Source organism: Leuciscus leuciscus (assembly GCF_965113295.1).
Source record: "Leuciscus leuciscus genome assembly, chromosome: 6".
Taxonomy (NCBI): Eukaryota; Metazoa; Chordata; class Actinopteri; order Cypriniformes; family Leuciscidae; genus Leuciscus; species Leuciscus leuciscus.
In genome coordinates, this window is record NC_138730.1 from 3333049 (window position 1) to 3349819 (window position 16771).

General features: G+C 38.0%; 1 protein-coding gene across 6 annotated transcripts in view; it reads right to left on the minus strand.

Moving 5' to 3' along the window:
- Positions 1–13077, minus strand: part of ssx2ipa (synovial sarcoma, X breakpoint 2 interacting protein a) — a 31972-nt gene extending 18895 nt beyond the window's left edge. For 5 of the 6 annotated variants that reach the window (XR_014207056.1, XR_014207058.1, XR_014207059.1 and 2 more), the window contains exons 1-5: positions 12891–13077; positions 6391–6516; positions 4955–5121; positions 1870–2070; positions 1166–1276 (exon numbers count right to left, since the gene is read on the minus strand). Coding sequence is in view for 1 of the 6 variants with exons in the window: in XM_082174243.1 (XP_082030369.1) it covers positions 1166–1276; positions 1870–2070; positions 4955–5121; positions 6391–6439 (528 nt within the window). In the remaining 5 variants the exon portion in view is untranslated. The remainder of the gene's footprint in view (positions 1–1165; positions 1277–1869; positions 2071–4954; positions 5122–6390; positions 6517–12890) is intronic. The other variant, XR_014207057.1, reaches the window with a different exon arrangement.
- Between the last annotated feature and the right edge of the window lie 3694 nt (positions 13078–16771).

A 16771-nucleotide genomic window follows, 5' to 3' on the forward strand; every position in this document is an offset into this window, starting at 1 on the left:
TGTACCATCAGAAAGCTCAGGGAGAAGTACATTTTTATTCTCAAAACCCAGCTTTCCTGTAGCTCAGTGGTAAGAGCATTGCGTTAACAACGCAAGGTTGTGGGTTCTATCCCAGGGGATTGCACATACCAATGTATAAATGTATAGGATAATGCAATGTAAGTCGCTTTGGATAAAAGCGTCTGCCAAATGCATAAATGTAAATGTAAATGTAAAACAAATTTCATATGTTTCCGTCATTGTCTTTTGATGAACGAAAACATGTTCTATCATTGTAGCTCAAAATGTATCAGAAATCACTACTCTGCTCTTTGCTATTTCTTTGTGTTCTTCCTCCTCCTTGTACCCTATTCTTACAGTACTCTACCCTGCATCTCACACACTTGTCCTTTGTCTCTGTCTGTGATACTGTAATTCTTGTTCTTTGTTGATATGAACCTGCAACCAGTCAAAATCTATTGAGCAGTCAGTGCTGTTAACAAATGGAAAGCACAATGTTCAGGGCCATACAATGTGTTCATTGTACAGTATAAATCCCACAATGCACTGCACTGCAGTATACAATACTAACAGGGACAAACATCAAAGGAGTAAACATGTGATCAGTGTGCTTCTTATCTTTGGGCATCATTTGAAACAGGTTAAATCAGTTTTGAGTGGTTGTGTTCAATCATTGACGTGTGTTCTCTATCTGTATTTGATTGTTGCCTCTTGTGTTTACCAGTATGGATGACATGTGCATTACAGTGCAGAATGTGTTTTGAGATTGAGAATGTGTTTAGAGTTTTGCTGAAAAGTCTAAGTGAGATCTGCAAACTGTGTTTTACCATGTGAAATGGTTTAAGGTATTGACAACAGACTGCACAATTAGCTCTCAATGAGTTCAGGCAACTGAGAACTTCATTCAGCCAATGGGTTTTAGTGTTTTAGCAATTGAGAAAAACTGCATTATTATTATAATTTTTTTTATGTTTTTCCTCTTCGCAATACACAGATCATTCAGTTTGGCATTTGAGTAAAAGATGAAGGATTTTGTTTGCTGGGGGTTATGGCGTAAAACTTAAACAGAATAAAAAGCTAAATGTTTCTTTATAAGAACTAAAGTACACCAGTGAGCGTGATGGGGTGCAGTCGTGACGCCTGTCTGAGCGTGAGCATGTCTTACTTCCTCTTTCTCAGACTTCAGGCAGTTCTGTAAGGTTTTGATCTTCAACTGTAGCTGTCGCTCACCCTCATGCAGACCTGAGTTCTCTCTCCTCGTGTGCTCCAGCTGATCCTGACACACACACACACACACACACACACACACACACACACACACACACACACACACACACACACACACACACACACACACACACACACACACACACACACACACACACACACACACACACACACACACACACACACACACACACACACACACACACACACACACACACACACACACACACACACACACTAGGACTTTACATTACAACCATTTCCTCCTACTTCACTCTGAACTATACGATTTTGAATGAGTAAATAATTAAACTCAGCACTACAGCAATGTGCATAATAGATGGCACTATTTCTAAATTTCATTTAGTTTAAGTTGAAGCATTAAAATTATTAACTGGAAATAAAACTAGCAATATTTAAATGAACTAATAAAAAATAAAAGCCAATTTAAAATATTGATCAAACTTGAAATAACACTAATTAAATGACAATATCTTGCATATGAAATATTTTAAAGAAGAGCAGAATCATAAACATGCATATTCACTAAAGATCTGAGTAATGTCCATGCCTTCTCCAGGCCTGTAAAGCCCAGCATTGTAAAGTTGGCTGATGTTCAGTTAGTGTGAGTGTGTGTAGTACTTTGAGTCGACAGTGGCTGTGCTGCAGATGCTCGAGGTCACTGGTGTTCTTCATCTGCTGGTTCTCCAGCTCGTGATGGGCACGCTGAGCTCTCCTCTGAAGCTGCAGCACCTCATACAGCACGTTCAACACCGGCACAGCGCTCAGACCACCCGAGGTACACTCCACGCTCACTCCAGACAAGCCCAGCGAACACACCTCCTGAGGAGAACCAGGACAACACATACGATCACCACAACAGTCCAGTTCAGAAGATGTGATGAACATGTACGGCACTTAAAGGTGCAGTGTGTGATTTAGAGCGGCTTCTAGTGGTGAGTTTGTGAATTGCAGACCAGAAGTTACAGTGGCAGACAGGAAGTGATGTCATCATCTGAGACAGCAGAGAGGAGCCAGTTAAGCAATGAGGTTTCTTTACAAAGATAAATTAAGAAATTATGTTTACTTGATTATTCAGTAAAACGATGTTATTGTTACTTGTTCATCATTGTGTCAGTGTTTTATTCGCTGACTTTAGCTTTAGCTTCTTTGCACGAAGAACAACAATGATGAAACGCATTTGTCCGTTTAGGGCCACTGTAGAAACATGTTGATGTAAGGAGACCCGCGGTGTGTGTAGAGAGAAATGGCAAAACATAACGGTTCATTTAGAAAGATGTTTATACACTTTGTTGCATTATCACTGTTTATAAAGGTCATTCAGTCATTATGTGCCAACTCTCCCACCCAGGTCATTAATGGCACACAAGCCATTTTGCAGTTTTGTTTCAATGTACTGCGAATGTAAAAGTGCTTTCTAAAATCTGAAAACAGCATCAAATGAACCTATGAAAGAGAACATTAGCTCTTAACATGTAGAGTGATGTTACGCTGCCTCAAGTGCATGTACACCATGATACAAACAAACAGCAATGGTGTCAATCTCATCCTTTGGAGTCTTGACATGAACACAAGCCAAACTCTTCCAGTCTCAGATACACTACAGTGTTTGGGGGTCAGAGTAGACCCTGCTCACCGGCAGCCAATGAAGACCACAGACTGCCATTATGACATAAGTTCGAACAGGAAGACAGAAGTTACTGATGACTCGTTTCACATGACAATTACTCAGTTTATCTGCACTTTGAGCTCTGAAACTTTGTAACCTTTTACATTCACAAACAGCTTTATTACACACTACATGAAAGTAGGGATATGCAATATTAGAATTTTCGAATACTCTATGTGTAATTATTATTCGAAAAATAAAATACTATTCGAATTTTACAACGTTGCTTTGCTGGCCGTTAATGCAGTGAATCCATGATAAATCCCAATCACTAACTCGCAGTTATAATGAAATGCACTGGGTGGCATTTATGTTTAAGAACATAAAACCCAAAGTGCTTTTAGAAACTTCTCTTAGCAAACCGTGATCTTTGTGTCTCTGCGACGTCTGTCAGCGCAGGACGTTTTCTCACTCGAGCACGTGGATATTATTGTGTTTCTCAACATGAACGTGAAACAATATAAACACGATAACCATATGCTGACTCGAGTGCATACGTTCTGTACGATAACTGCACAGTCTGCTTTATTAGCTATTTTTCCGTTCGCGCTGCTTGAGCTCAAATGCTTTTGTTCTTTATATTTTTTGTTTACACATATTGTTTAATGTTTTCAACTAAAAGAAAACGTTAAGATATACAGTAAGCTTGATGTGTATATTGCCTAATTGTAAGCTTGCTCAGAAATGGTAAAAAAAAAAAAAAAAAAAAAAAAAAACGAATTTAAATAAACGAATATTCGATTTTTATGAGCCCAAATACAATATTTTTGAAAGATGCCCATCCCTACATGAAAGGTGATCTGAAAAAGAATAATAGGTGCACTTTAAATCATTACACTTCATGTCATTGCTTAAGTTTTATATATTGCAACACCATTACTCGCCATAGGGGTGTAACAGTATACACTGGTAATCCAGAGTTCTCGCGAGAGCACAAGTTGAATTTACTCAGCGAGTTACTCTGGTGTCGAATAATGATGCTCATTAAATATGCCCCTCGATCTGAGCTGCACCAATCACAGTGGGTTATCTGATATAGCAGGCGATTTAGGCGAGATGACGACAGCACTGAGACGTCGAAGTCATCAGTAAACATTGCAAGATGGCTATGGATGAACACCAGTTGTTTGAAACGGCTTTGGCCGCTACAATGAACGAGTTAGACTTGGCTCTTTATCTAAAACAGGAACAGAAGACGGCGCTCGAATCGTACCTTTGCAAGGACGACGTTTTTGCTGTTTTGCCGACCGGATACAGTAAGAGTCTAATCAGTTAGCTCCGCTGGTAACTAAGCGTATGGGGCTTGTTGTGATTGGTCGTAGTGTTATCCAATTGCGTGCCGTGAGATTTTCAAATGCACACTTGGTGCCGCCCCTCGAGCTGGCCGAGTTTCATTAGTCGACGCCAGACCATTAATCTTTAAGATTTAGGTCTGGATTTCCAGCCTAGTAACAATACCCTCATGACACGATTCGATACATCTCACGATACGATATTACGATACTCCAAGACATATGATAAAAGGTAAACAATTTTTTTTACTGTTGATTAAAATGCTAAATTTGGTGTTACATTGTGTGTGTAAATGAATAGTCTTGGACTCGGTGCTGAAACCCAAAGCACAGGACAATAGAGACACCAGAATAACAATATCCATGATTCTGAAGCTGAAAACACAGAATTACTTCAGTCGAATATGCTTGATCTCTGTCACTGACTAGATATATTTAAAATAATGTAGGCCACTTTTTACTGACATATGGCATTATCAGGACCCACAAATATTCCCCCATTGCATTATTATACATTATATTCAACATAATATATAGCAGTTTAATGTAATACTGACACTAAATACTGACACTTCATTTTGGGTGAACTATACACTATCCACGATACATATTATTGAATTTTTGTATTGCGCTATATTGTGACACCCCTACTCATCAATCATCTGATAAAACAATATTAATAGTTTAAATGTTGACACCACGTCTAACACACGAGCAAGACTTGAAAACACCCTTTGTGATGTACCTGATTGATGTATGCGATACACTGGGCTACGTTGTCCTCGGTGCAGAACGCACTCAGCACGCTGTAGGAGGCTTTAGGCAGAGCCATGGTGGAGTGCAGGGAGTGAGGAGAGTTTCGCCTGGAGGGAGACATGCTGATCCCAGAAACACTGGAGAGCTCTTTGGTGTCTGTACAGAAGACAAAAGAAAAGGCAGAGCCGGTTATTGAAGCCCGCCTTGACATGCCTAACATGACTGTGTTTTAACATGGTGTCGAGCAGCTGCAAAACAGGTAAGCAAGTAAAAAGGTTTAAGTGCAGAAAAAGCTTAAAAACAACAACAACAACAACAACAATAATATAGATGCAAGCAGCAATTATGGGTCCAAGCAGAACTGATGCTAAATAAGTTTCAACATATTAGGCAGTGGTGTTGCCAAGATATTGGATACGAATCACAGCATTTCAGAGTGTTCTGACCAGGATCTGAGGAAAATTTGGTGAAAATAGTAAAAAAAAAAAAAAAAAATATATATATATATATATATATATATATATATATATATACACATGGTCATCTGGTATAACCGGCCTTGGTCATTCGGTTAAACCGATATAGTAAATATTTAAATGGAATAATATTGTTGTTTTTAATAACTAAAGGAACTACAATAATACAAACAAAGCAGATAAGGCTTTTTTTCCTTTTTTGTTTTTCTGTGCAATGTTTTACTTGAATATGTTGGAGTGTTTAGAGTAGTCCAAAAATTACATTTATGAGATCAGTGATAATTTTATTTAATATTTCTTCTGTGGTACACACTATATACTATCTCAACATCAATGTAAAATCTGTTTTTTTTATGAATTATAATTATCTGCAAATTAATAATTTTAGATATATTTATGGTTAAACCGAATGACTTTTTTGGTTACAAATTTTGTCCATCTTGAAAAAAAAAAGACAAAAACAGTGTTAATTGATTGTACAAACCACAAAATCTTTTTGTTAACACCTAGATAAACTAAAAAATGGTTTCAAATATAGTTATATCTCCATTCTATTTTTTTACACTTTTAAAAACCTTATTCGTCAATGACCCATATACAGAAATTGATTGGGAATTTAAACTACGCTATGCATTCGACTCGGCGTGAGTCCAGGAATTAGAGGGAGAAAATAAAGTCTTTCCAGGCCTTACGGTTCAAAAGTTACTAGCCTCAAAGTGTGTGCAAATTTGACCCGTTGGAAAGACATGAGGTGGAGAAAACGATCACAGTTTTGTTTTTGGGGTAAACTACTCCTTCCAACTCATTACAGAAGAAGTACAGAGAGAAATATATTAGTTTCAATAGGATACAACATTACACAGATTAATCCTTAAATTAGTGTCTTAACAATATCAAGCCCAACACTCACACAAGTCCCAGACACAATCTTCCCATGTTTGAGGCTCACCGAGAGACGGATCTGGCATCATTGCTGGAGTCCACCAATCTCCCATCATGTCCACATTCAGCTCGGCCGGGACTCTTGGCTGTCCCGCTCTTCCAGAGGCAGGCTAGCACTCGGCCATCACCGCTCCTGAAATAGCACAGTCGTCAGACTGGATTACAGGATTCCTCTGAAGCCGGATTAAACAGCAGGATTACAGAGCCAGCGCGAGACAGAGCGAGTTGAGGAAACATGGAGAGCAAGAAAAACAGGAGGATCGAGGTGGAAAACTCCTCAGGGCTGGGTAATGACTTACAGCTATACACTCATGTAGAGCTCAAGTTAATCAATCTAGACATCATCTGAAGAAAACCTAAGTATAGTCAGTCAGAGCTGTGACATAAGAGAGCTGGTATAATCTGAGCTGGGTCATGTCTAGGGCTAATTGTCAAACAACAACTATTATTCAATGATGAACACCGACAACAATTGATTTCATTATTGATTAGCTGGGTCTGTGTGTCACCACTGAAAAATGCACTCAAGAAATCTGAATGTGAAATGGAATCAGTTTGGGGAAAAAGAAAAGTGCAACAATTTATTAAATTGTAGAAAGTGTGTGTTGCAAACTAGCTTGTTGCCCAGCCCAGCCCTACATCAGAGGAGGGACGTCGTAGCAAGGGGAGGGGCACGGTTATGTTGCTGATAGGACGACACTTTAAAATAATGATGTGCACTGATAAATAATTTAATAAACAATGCAACATTCCATGAAAAAAATAGGAAATGTCAATTTTGACTTTTGAAAGATTAAACAAACGACTGAAATATCAGCTTGAAACTGCAACCGTCACATTTGAAGAGAGTAAGTGATGAATGACATCTTCTGGATTTAGATGAACAACATATTAACCTTCCAACACCAAGATTGATTTTTGTCACTCTTATAAAACTGCTCAGTGAGATTCCTATTAAAATCCTCTTATCTTCTGCAGATCTGCTTCATATTACTCAAACACACATCCCTACACACACACGATGTCCTCTGGCAATCCCATCCTAATCAAGAGTTACAGATTCTGTCTAATAATTTGACACCTTTCACAAATATCAGCACAATTACTAATGTGATACTGATTATATACACAACAGCTCAATAAACAAGTTAAAGGGATAGTTCACGCAGAAACTAAAATTCTGTCATAACCGACTCACCCTAATGTCGTTCCAAACCCGAAAGACTTTTATTCTTCACAACACAAATGAAGATATTTTTAATCAAATCCAAGAGATCTGTGTCCCTCCATTAACAGCTACACAACTACCATTTTGACACTTCAAACTAATCAAAGAGATTGTAAAACTAATCCGTACTAATCTGAGCTGTTTACAGCTAATTATCTGAAGAGACACGACTGCTTTATATGATCAACAGATCTAATTTAGGATTTTATTCCTGTAAACAATCATCAACTCACATTGATTTTTATTGTAAAAATATAGGATATCAACATAATGATGTAGTTGTTTATATTTTTAGCTTCATTGCAATTGTATGACATTTGGTATTGAAATAAACAATGGTAATTAAGTGCTTTTCCTAAAAATGAGAAAGAAAATACAGGGTATTAAAACAGTATGAACTACATATAAAGTCAGTATGTGAGGCTAAATAGATGTGTTTGAGTCTGAATTAGGTAAGATGTGTGCTTCAGTTTCAGCAATCCCTTCACTCCACTGGGATGTTCTCTAGTGTTCTGGGCGGCAAGTGCAGTAACTGTAACGTCGGGCATATTTTGTAGTATTAAACACATATTTATACCGACTTCATCAGGCTCCGAAAATTCTTCACAAAGAACACAAAGAATGGCCTTCTCAGCTGCCATAGTTGCAACTCTTGCGTCATCAGAACAGTGTGTTCAACGCATCACCGTTTCTGTTTAAAAAACGTTGTGCAACGTTTTGTCGGGGCTGAATGAAGCCCACGTTTGAGTTTCAGCAAGAACCAATGAGGTTCATTCTCGTGTTACGCAGCACGTTTGAGCTTCAGCAAGAACCAATGAGGTTCATTCTCGTGTTACGCAGCACGTTTGAGCTTCAGCAAGAACCAATGAGGTTCATTCTCGTGTTACGCAGCACGTTTGAGTTTCAGCAAGAACCAATGAGGTTCATTCTCGTGTTACGCAGCACGTTTGAGCTTCAGCAAGAACCAATGAGGTTCATTCTCATGTTATGCAGCACGTTTGAGCTTCTGCAAGAACCAATAAGGTTCATTCTCGTGTTACGCATCACGTTTGAGTTTCAGCAAGAACCAATGAGGTTCATTCTCGTGTTACGAAGCACGTTTGAGCTTCTGTAAGAACCAATGAGGTTCATTCTCGTGTTACGCAGCACGTTTGAGCTTCAGCAAGAACCAATGAGGTTCATTCTCGTGTTACGCAGCACGTTTGAGCTTCTGCAAGAACCAATGAGGTTCATTCTCGTGTTACGCATCACGTTTGAGCTTCAGCAAGAACCAATGAGGTTCATTCTCGTGTTACGAAGCACGTTTGAGCTTCTGCAAGAACCAATGAGGTTCATTCTCGTGTTACGCAGCACGTTTGAGCTTCAGCAAGAACCAATGAGGTTCATTCTCGTGTTACGCAGCACGTTTGAGTTTCAGCAAGAACCAATGAGGTTCATTCTCGTGTTACGCAGCACGTTTGAGCTTCAGCAAGAACCAATGAGGTTCATTCTCATGTTATGCAGCACGTTTGAGCTTCTGCAAGAACCAATAAGGTTCATTCTCGTGTTACGCATCACGTTTGAGTTTCAGCAAGAACCAATGAGGTTCATTCTCGTGTTACGAAGCACGTTTGAGCTTCTGTAAGAACCAATGAGGTTCATTCTCGTGTTACGCAGCACGTTTGAGCTTCAGCAAGAACCAATGAGGTTCATTCTCGTGTTACGCAGCACGTTTGAGCTTCTGCAAGAACCAATGAGGTTCATTCTCGTGTTACGAAGCACGTTTGAGCTTCTGCAAGAACCAATGAGGTTCATTCTCGTGTTACGCAGCACGTTTGAGCTTCAGCAAGAACCAATGAGGTTCATTCTCGTGTTACGCAGCACGTTTGAGTTTCAGCAAGAACCAATGAGGTTCATTCTCGTGTTACGCAGCACGTTTGAGCTTCAGCAAGAACCAATAAGGTTCATTCTCATGTTATGCAGCACGTTTGAGCTTCTGCAAGAACCAATAAGGTTCATTCTCGTGTTACGCATCACGTTTGAGTTTCAGCAAGAACCAATGAGGTTCATTCTCGTGTTACGAAGCACGTTTGAGCTTCTGTAAGAACCAATGAGGTTCATTCTCGTGTTACGCAGCACGTTTGAGCTTCAGCAAGAACCAATGAGGTTCATTCTCGTGTTACGCAGCACGTTTGAGCTTCAGCAAGAACCAATGAGGTTCATTCTCATGTTACGCAGCACGTTTGAGCTTCTGCAAGAACCAATGAGGTTCATTCTCGTGTTACGCATCACGTTTGAGTTTCAGCAAGAACCAATGAGGTTCATTCTCGTGTTACGAAGCACGTTTGAGCTTCTGTAAGAACCAATGAGGTTCATTCTCGTGTTACGCAGCACGTTTGAGCTTCAGCAAGAACCAATGAGGTTCATTCTCGTGTTACGCAGCACGTTTGAGCTTCTGCAAGAACCAATGAGGTTCATTCTCGTGTTACGAAGCACGTTTGAGCTTCTGCAAGAACCAATGAGGTTCATTCTCGTGTTACGCAGCACGTTTGAGCTTCAGCAAGAACCAATGAGGTTCATTCTCGTGTTACGCAGCACGTTTGAGCTTCTGCAAGAACCAATGAGGTTCATTCTCGTGTTACGCATCACGTTTGAGTTTCAGCAAGAACCAATGAGGTTCATTCTCGTGTTACGCAGCACGTTTGAGCTTCTGTAAGAACCAATGAGGTTCATTCTCGTGTTACGCAGCACGTTTGAGTTTCAGCAAGAACCAATGAGGTTCATTCTCGTGTTACGCATCACGTTTGAGCTTCTGCAAGAACCAATGAGGTTCATTCTCGTGTTACGCAGCACGTTTGAGCTTCTGCAAGAACCAATGAGGTTCATTCTCGTGTTACGCAGCACGTTTGAGCTTCTGCAAGAACCAATGAGGTTCATTCTCGTGTTACGCAGCACGTTTGAGCTTCGGCAAGAACCAATGAGGTTAATTCTCGTGTTACGCATCACGTTTGAGCTTCGGCGAGAACCAATGAGGTTCATTCTCGTGTTACGCATCACGTTTGAGCTTCAGCGAGAACCAATGAGGTTCATACTCGTGTTACGCATCACGTTTGAGCTTCGGCGAGAACCAATGAGGTTCATTCTCGTGTTACGCATCACGTTTGAGCTTCTGCAAGAACCAATGAGGTTCATTCTCGTGTTACGCAGCACGTTTGAGCTTCAGCAAGAACCAATGAGGTTCATTCTCGTGTTGCGCAGCACATTTGAGCTTCTGCAAGAACCAATGAGGTTAATTCTCGTGTTACGCAGCACGTTTGAGCTTCTTCAAGAACCAATGAGATTCATTCTCGTGTTACGCAGCACGTTTGAGCTTCAGCAAGAACCAATGAGGTTCATTCTCGTGTTACGCAGCACGTTTGAGCTTCTTCAAGAACCAATGAGATTCATTCTCGTGTTACGCAGCACGTTTGAGCTTCTGCAAGAACCAATTAGTTGGTTCTTATGTGTTAAAAAAGTACGGCTGAGCTTCTGTTTATTGTCGCTGATGTTTATATGTGAATAAAAGCCTATTTTTATAAGCCTAAATTTTGTCTTTTTTGCTCTGTTTAACCAACAAAAATAGTTACAAACAAAGCCACCGCAGAACAGTTGCACGTCTCTAAGCAATATACAGCAGTGTTTCATTATTGAACAAATCTGCATTTTTGGAAAGAATCATTTGATTGAATCATTCAATGACTCATTCATAAAGAGTCACATGCTTCATCCCAGATTGAATAAGCCGTTTGAATGCATCATTGAATGAATGACTCACTCATTAGGATGGAGACTTGCTGCGACCTACTGGCTTTTTAGGGTCATATTTAAAGCATAATTTAATATAATTACTTTGTCAATTTAATTTTTAAATCTAACGTTCCACTGGCTTCTGGATTATTACCGGAAATAAGATCTGCAACCAATACAAGTTTATGATTCTTCCACGTTTTGTTCATCAAGAGAATCTTCAGAAAGCCCAAATACAAATCACTAAAAGGAGAAAGCAAAAGTTAGGCCATAAACTAACTTCACTACAATCACATGACATCTGGTGCTCTGTTTGTGGCATCGTGGATGAATCTGGCTCCCACCTTTTTTATTTTTTGGAAATGTGTTCATGTTGCAAGTGTCTAATTATTATTATGTTTTAATAAATGCCTTTTCTTTCAGACTGAGCTTATCTAGATAGTTATCATGACTGCATCAATTAAACTCATTGTGTTCAAAGCCCTCGGCAACATCTGTAGTCCCATTCAGCCATTTGTTAAACAGCCTTTTTCAAGACACAGCGTTTATGGCATAGCCTACAGATACTGGGCATGTGTGAAATAATTAAAAGTTAATAATTAATCATCTATGCTTGGAGTCATTTCATGTTTTAAACTGTACTTTGCTTTCAGTAGGCTAAGTGTAATTATGTTAAACCAAAAAAGAAAGAGTTGCTCAGAGAAAGGCTAGGGAGATTTTATCAAGAAGATTAAGGTAGATAGTTGAGATTATTTCCACATCAGCAGCTGACACAATTCTCATGCCAAGAGCTGTTTTACAGGGTTCATTTTCTATTAATTACATATTAATACATTATGTATAAAAATCCTAAAAAGTTATGGTAAGATCTTATTAAGCCAGTCCTTTAATAAAGCACACCAAGCAAAATCATCATCTTAACTGCCTCATAATCTTACAACAAAATAACTTCCCTCAGATTTATCATCTCTGATGACGTGTTTACTGGCGCGAGGGCGGGGCTACCTGTCACTCACATGAGATCCACCAATAGCAAACCACAACCAATCAATTCCTCACAGTCACAATCAAATGAAAACAAAGATTACATTCTTGCAAAGAAAACAAACTCATCTATGTATTGCAGAAACGGCCCATGTGTGGAAAAGCTTCGAGTAACTTACTCAATTTCAACACATTTGTATTTAAAAAGACCATTGCTTCAGAAATGTTCATTTTTATCAACACTAACTTATCTGCAGTCGTCCAATCTGATTCACTATTCTCAGTTCTCACTGCAACATTAACTTACTTACTAGAAAAATAACATTTGTTTATTTTCAGTGAATGACCGTTGGCTGGCGTTCAGTGGGTCTGTCTCAGTCCTCTACCTAGACAGCATTTCTAGGCGGGTGGGAACACATCCACTCGACCCTAGACACGCAGTCTATGTAGGAAACACACGACATTAGAGACACAGCCCGAGTTTGAACTTTAGCACAGCGCTAATAACACAGTCACACATGTTGACTTACATCAGATGCAGCTCCGCGTATTCAACCCGTCAGATCAGCATGTGCTCGCGTGATTCAGATCAGAAGGATCCCGAGCGAGTGAGCGAGTGAGCGAGTGTGTGTGTGAGTGTGTGAGAGACTGCAGTGCGAGTGTTGTCGTCCACCTGCCCTGGAGCGCAGGAGATGTTTGGGTGATTTGAACCGCACCTCCGCTCTTCCAAATAAACAAGCGCGACGCTCATTGGCCAGCCTGTTGTCAGGCAACCAGCATCTCGCCATTTTATTGGCTGGATTATCTCCCCTACCTGCCTGTAACTACACGCAACAGGTGTTCAGTGTCTGCCTACAGGGGACTAATGTATGGAGAAGACATGAATCATTTAAAAAATATTCTAGCTGTAAATAATAATAATAATAATAATAATAAAGATATTATACAAACGTACATATTTTAACATTTGTATATTTTCAAGTAGCCTACAAAGATTCCTACCTTTCATTTATTATTTCATTCACTCTTCTTTTATTCATTTATATAAAAGATAAATCAAATATTTCCTCTATAGGCTATGGTCCAAACATGCAATTATTGATAAACAAATTAAGCAACATATAAAATAAATAAAAAAGAATTTATCCAACGAATATTGTTCCTGATGACCTCGAAGCACTAAAAAGCCTTCAGTGTGGAGTTTGGTGTCCGAAATGTGTCGCACAATGACGAATCGATAAATATTTCTATTTAAACTCTGTCTATTTCTCTTAATTAGCAAGCTTTGAAATATTAGCAATAAAATATTAGCTACCCTATTGTCAATGTCTTTTGTAAAGTCCTTTATTTCCACGGGTGTAATTAAAGCCATTCAGATGCAGATAAAGGTGGGGATTGTTATTTTTAAAAAAAAAATTTTTTTTAACAAAACATACATGTAACATAAGATTCACATATATAGTATCATAAAACATTAATAACATTTTTAACATCAGGTACTGTAATGAAAGCTAAGGATAACATTAATAGCGACGATATTAAAGAAAATATATTCACATAGGCTATTAACGAAGTAGAAAGAAAAATAAAAAAGAACAGAAATGGGTAATGTGAATAATCAAAGTAAAAAAAAAAAAAGAAGGAATTTAATTCTTTGTAAATGTCCATAGTTCTGATTGCTTTGGTTTTCAAGGTTTTCAAATAAATCTTCATGTCACATAATACACAGAAATGATGTGAGGAATTATACAAATGCACTTTGATTCTCATGTGATAAAATAGCCAGTTACATTAAACACTTTATGAGACTTTAGGATGACTTTCAATTTCAGGAAAGAAAACATTATCTGTTTTATGTTGTGCACTTAATACGACTCATAAATAATGACCAACAGTTAAGCTATATATTGAAAAAGACCAAATGTGTTACTATGAATAAAACACAGGCAGGTTTAATCTTTACTCATAAATCACCGTGTTGTCATAAACACATGAGAGAACTATTCCACCAAGCTATTTCACACAACCTTAATGAAGTGATACATTTGCTTTCTTTCATCATATGGGCTCATCTAGTATTATGGTGTTTACCGAGTTTGGTCGTTTAATATCACTGTCTTACTACATTAAGCAAAGTTGAGCGCTAGGACGTCCCATAGGAAACTTCTGCAAGCTAATGCTAAATTCCTTTCGAACAATGCAACAGTTTTGAGTGAACGCAAACGCGTTGAAATATCATCCTCCCCCCATCTCATATGTTTGTCCCCTTAGGGGCTCCATACTACACATAATAGCCTTCAGTGTGTCTGATGTTCAGTGAACAGTTCAGTCCACAGATCAGGATTGAGGATCAGACAGGTTTGCAGACAGGTTTGCAGAAGGCCTATTTTGAATTGCCTTTATTTTTACCGCTGCTTTGAAGTATGAAATGTGGACATCGTTTAAATAACATAGGCTTCGTCAGTGATAAATGGTCTCCATCCAGTCACATGATCTATGCAACGTACATTTACGTCAGTGGATTACAAACCTTAAAATGGAGAAAATAAAGCGTGTGGGACAAAGCTATCAATATATTGTGTAAGTGATGTGAGATTTATTATACTTTGCTCTGTCTGAAGCCACGGTAAACACTGACATCTACTGGCTCTTTTGAAGAACACAGTTAGACTAAAGTCTAACTAGATCCCAGACAAACCTTTACATGCCTTAACCAGAAGGTTTTAATACTTAACCCCTTATCTGTCACCCCCTTTTTTGAGAATGGACATTAAAATGCACTATTCAAGCTTAAATGGTTGTAATTCAAGAATGCTTTGGAGTATAGACCTAAGTTTGGTCTTGTTTGAAAGCACTTCAAAAAATGAAAGTATGAAAAAGTTATGGAAGTTTAAATTTACATTAAATCAAATATAATTTATTTAATATTTTTCTTTTATATAAAATATGTATTTTACAAAATATGTTTTACAAAAAAATTACTATAAAATCAAAGCCATATATCTAACCAAGTTGTGTTCCAAATTTGAAGTTGATATCGTATTACCGAAAATAGCCACCGGGTGTCATTGAATTCCATTGAATTTAACTGTATGCATTCTACCATAACAAATTAATAAATTTCTGTCCAAATATCACTTCTGTCACAAAATATGGAACCTTGAGACTCAGACCTTTCTGACAATATGTGTTTTGTCAAGATTAGAAAATATTTTGATCATAAATTATGAAATATGATGACGCCCAAAAGGCGTCATCAAGGCATAAAAAAAAAAAAATTTAGAGTACCGTTTCTATGGTAACACAATGTCCAATTTCAAAACAGTTTTCACAGGATGAATTCTGAGATCGTAAGCTTGCAAATGATACCTAATTTATGATAACTACTAAAATATGTGATGTAATAAAAAAAGGCAATAAAAAAAGATAATATCACATTTTAGAGGATAATATGTATATTATACTTTTTAGAGGATAATATTATTTTATATTTTTTTATTGACAAATACTAGATTAAATGTTTTATTACGAACTTTGAGCATGAAAACCAAAGTTTCAATTATTAAAAGTGTGTGTTTCGACTTTTTGTGACAAACGCCAGAACTCCTGTTATGATGTCGATTTTTTGAGGTGCGCTCTTGTCATCAATTCATCTATTACTGTTCCTGCATAAATTGTAACAAAAAACAGTGCTGAAATATCTATTTAGGAGTCTTAGACCTTTCCAACGATATATAGTTTGTCATGATTAAATTAGGATTTAATTGTAATATAGTGACGTAAACTTAGGCGTCCCGTATACGGGGCGGTGACAATTAAGGGGAAAGAAGTGTATCAATTTGTTCTTGAAAAAATTGGCTTTTTAAAGTGAAAATGACTTGTAACCAAACAGCAATAATTTCTAAAGCCTTTGAAGATGGTCTCAAAAGACAATTGAGACAATTCTTGTGTCGAGAAAAACACTTCTGCTCATGCTTCCTTATCCTCATAGAGATGTGAAGTCAACCTATTGCATTCTGCTCAGTTTTAAAGTGTGCATTAAATATGACAATAAGACCAGATGCATAACAGTTTTTATTGGACAGGGTTTATTGGAACGTAACGCATCCTAAATAACAGATTTGGGACAGGGCTAGAAATGAACGAGAAGAGTTGTAAACTACCTGTCACAAAATTAACAGTGACTTTTAATACAGCAAATGTTTTCAGTGTTTACACAATATAGCTCACGTCAAAATCCATTAAAGATCAGCAGATACGCTGTTAATAAGTGATGTGTTTCTCACACCCGCGGTTTACTCAGTGTACTGAAGCCTCTCCACTGACATCCATTCAAAAACTGAAACGTTTTTATAGCACTTTATGCAATAAAGATGTTATCAAAGCAGCTTCACGGTAATAAACAGGAACA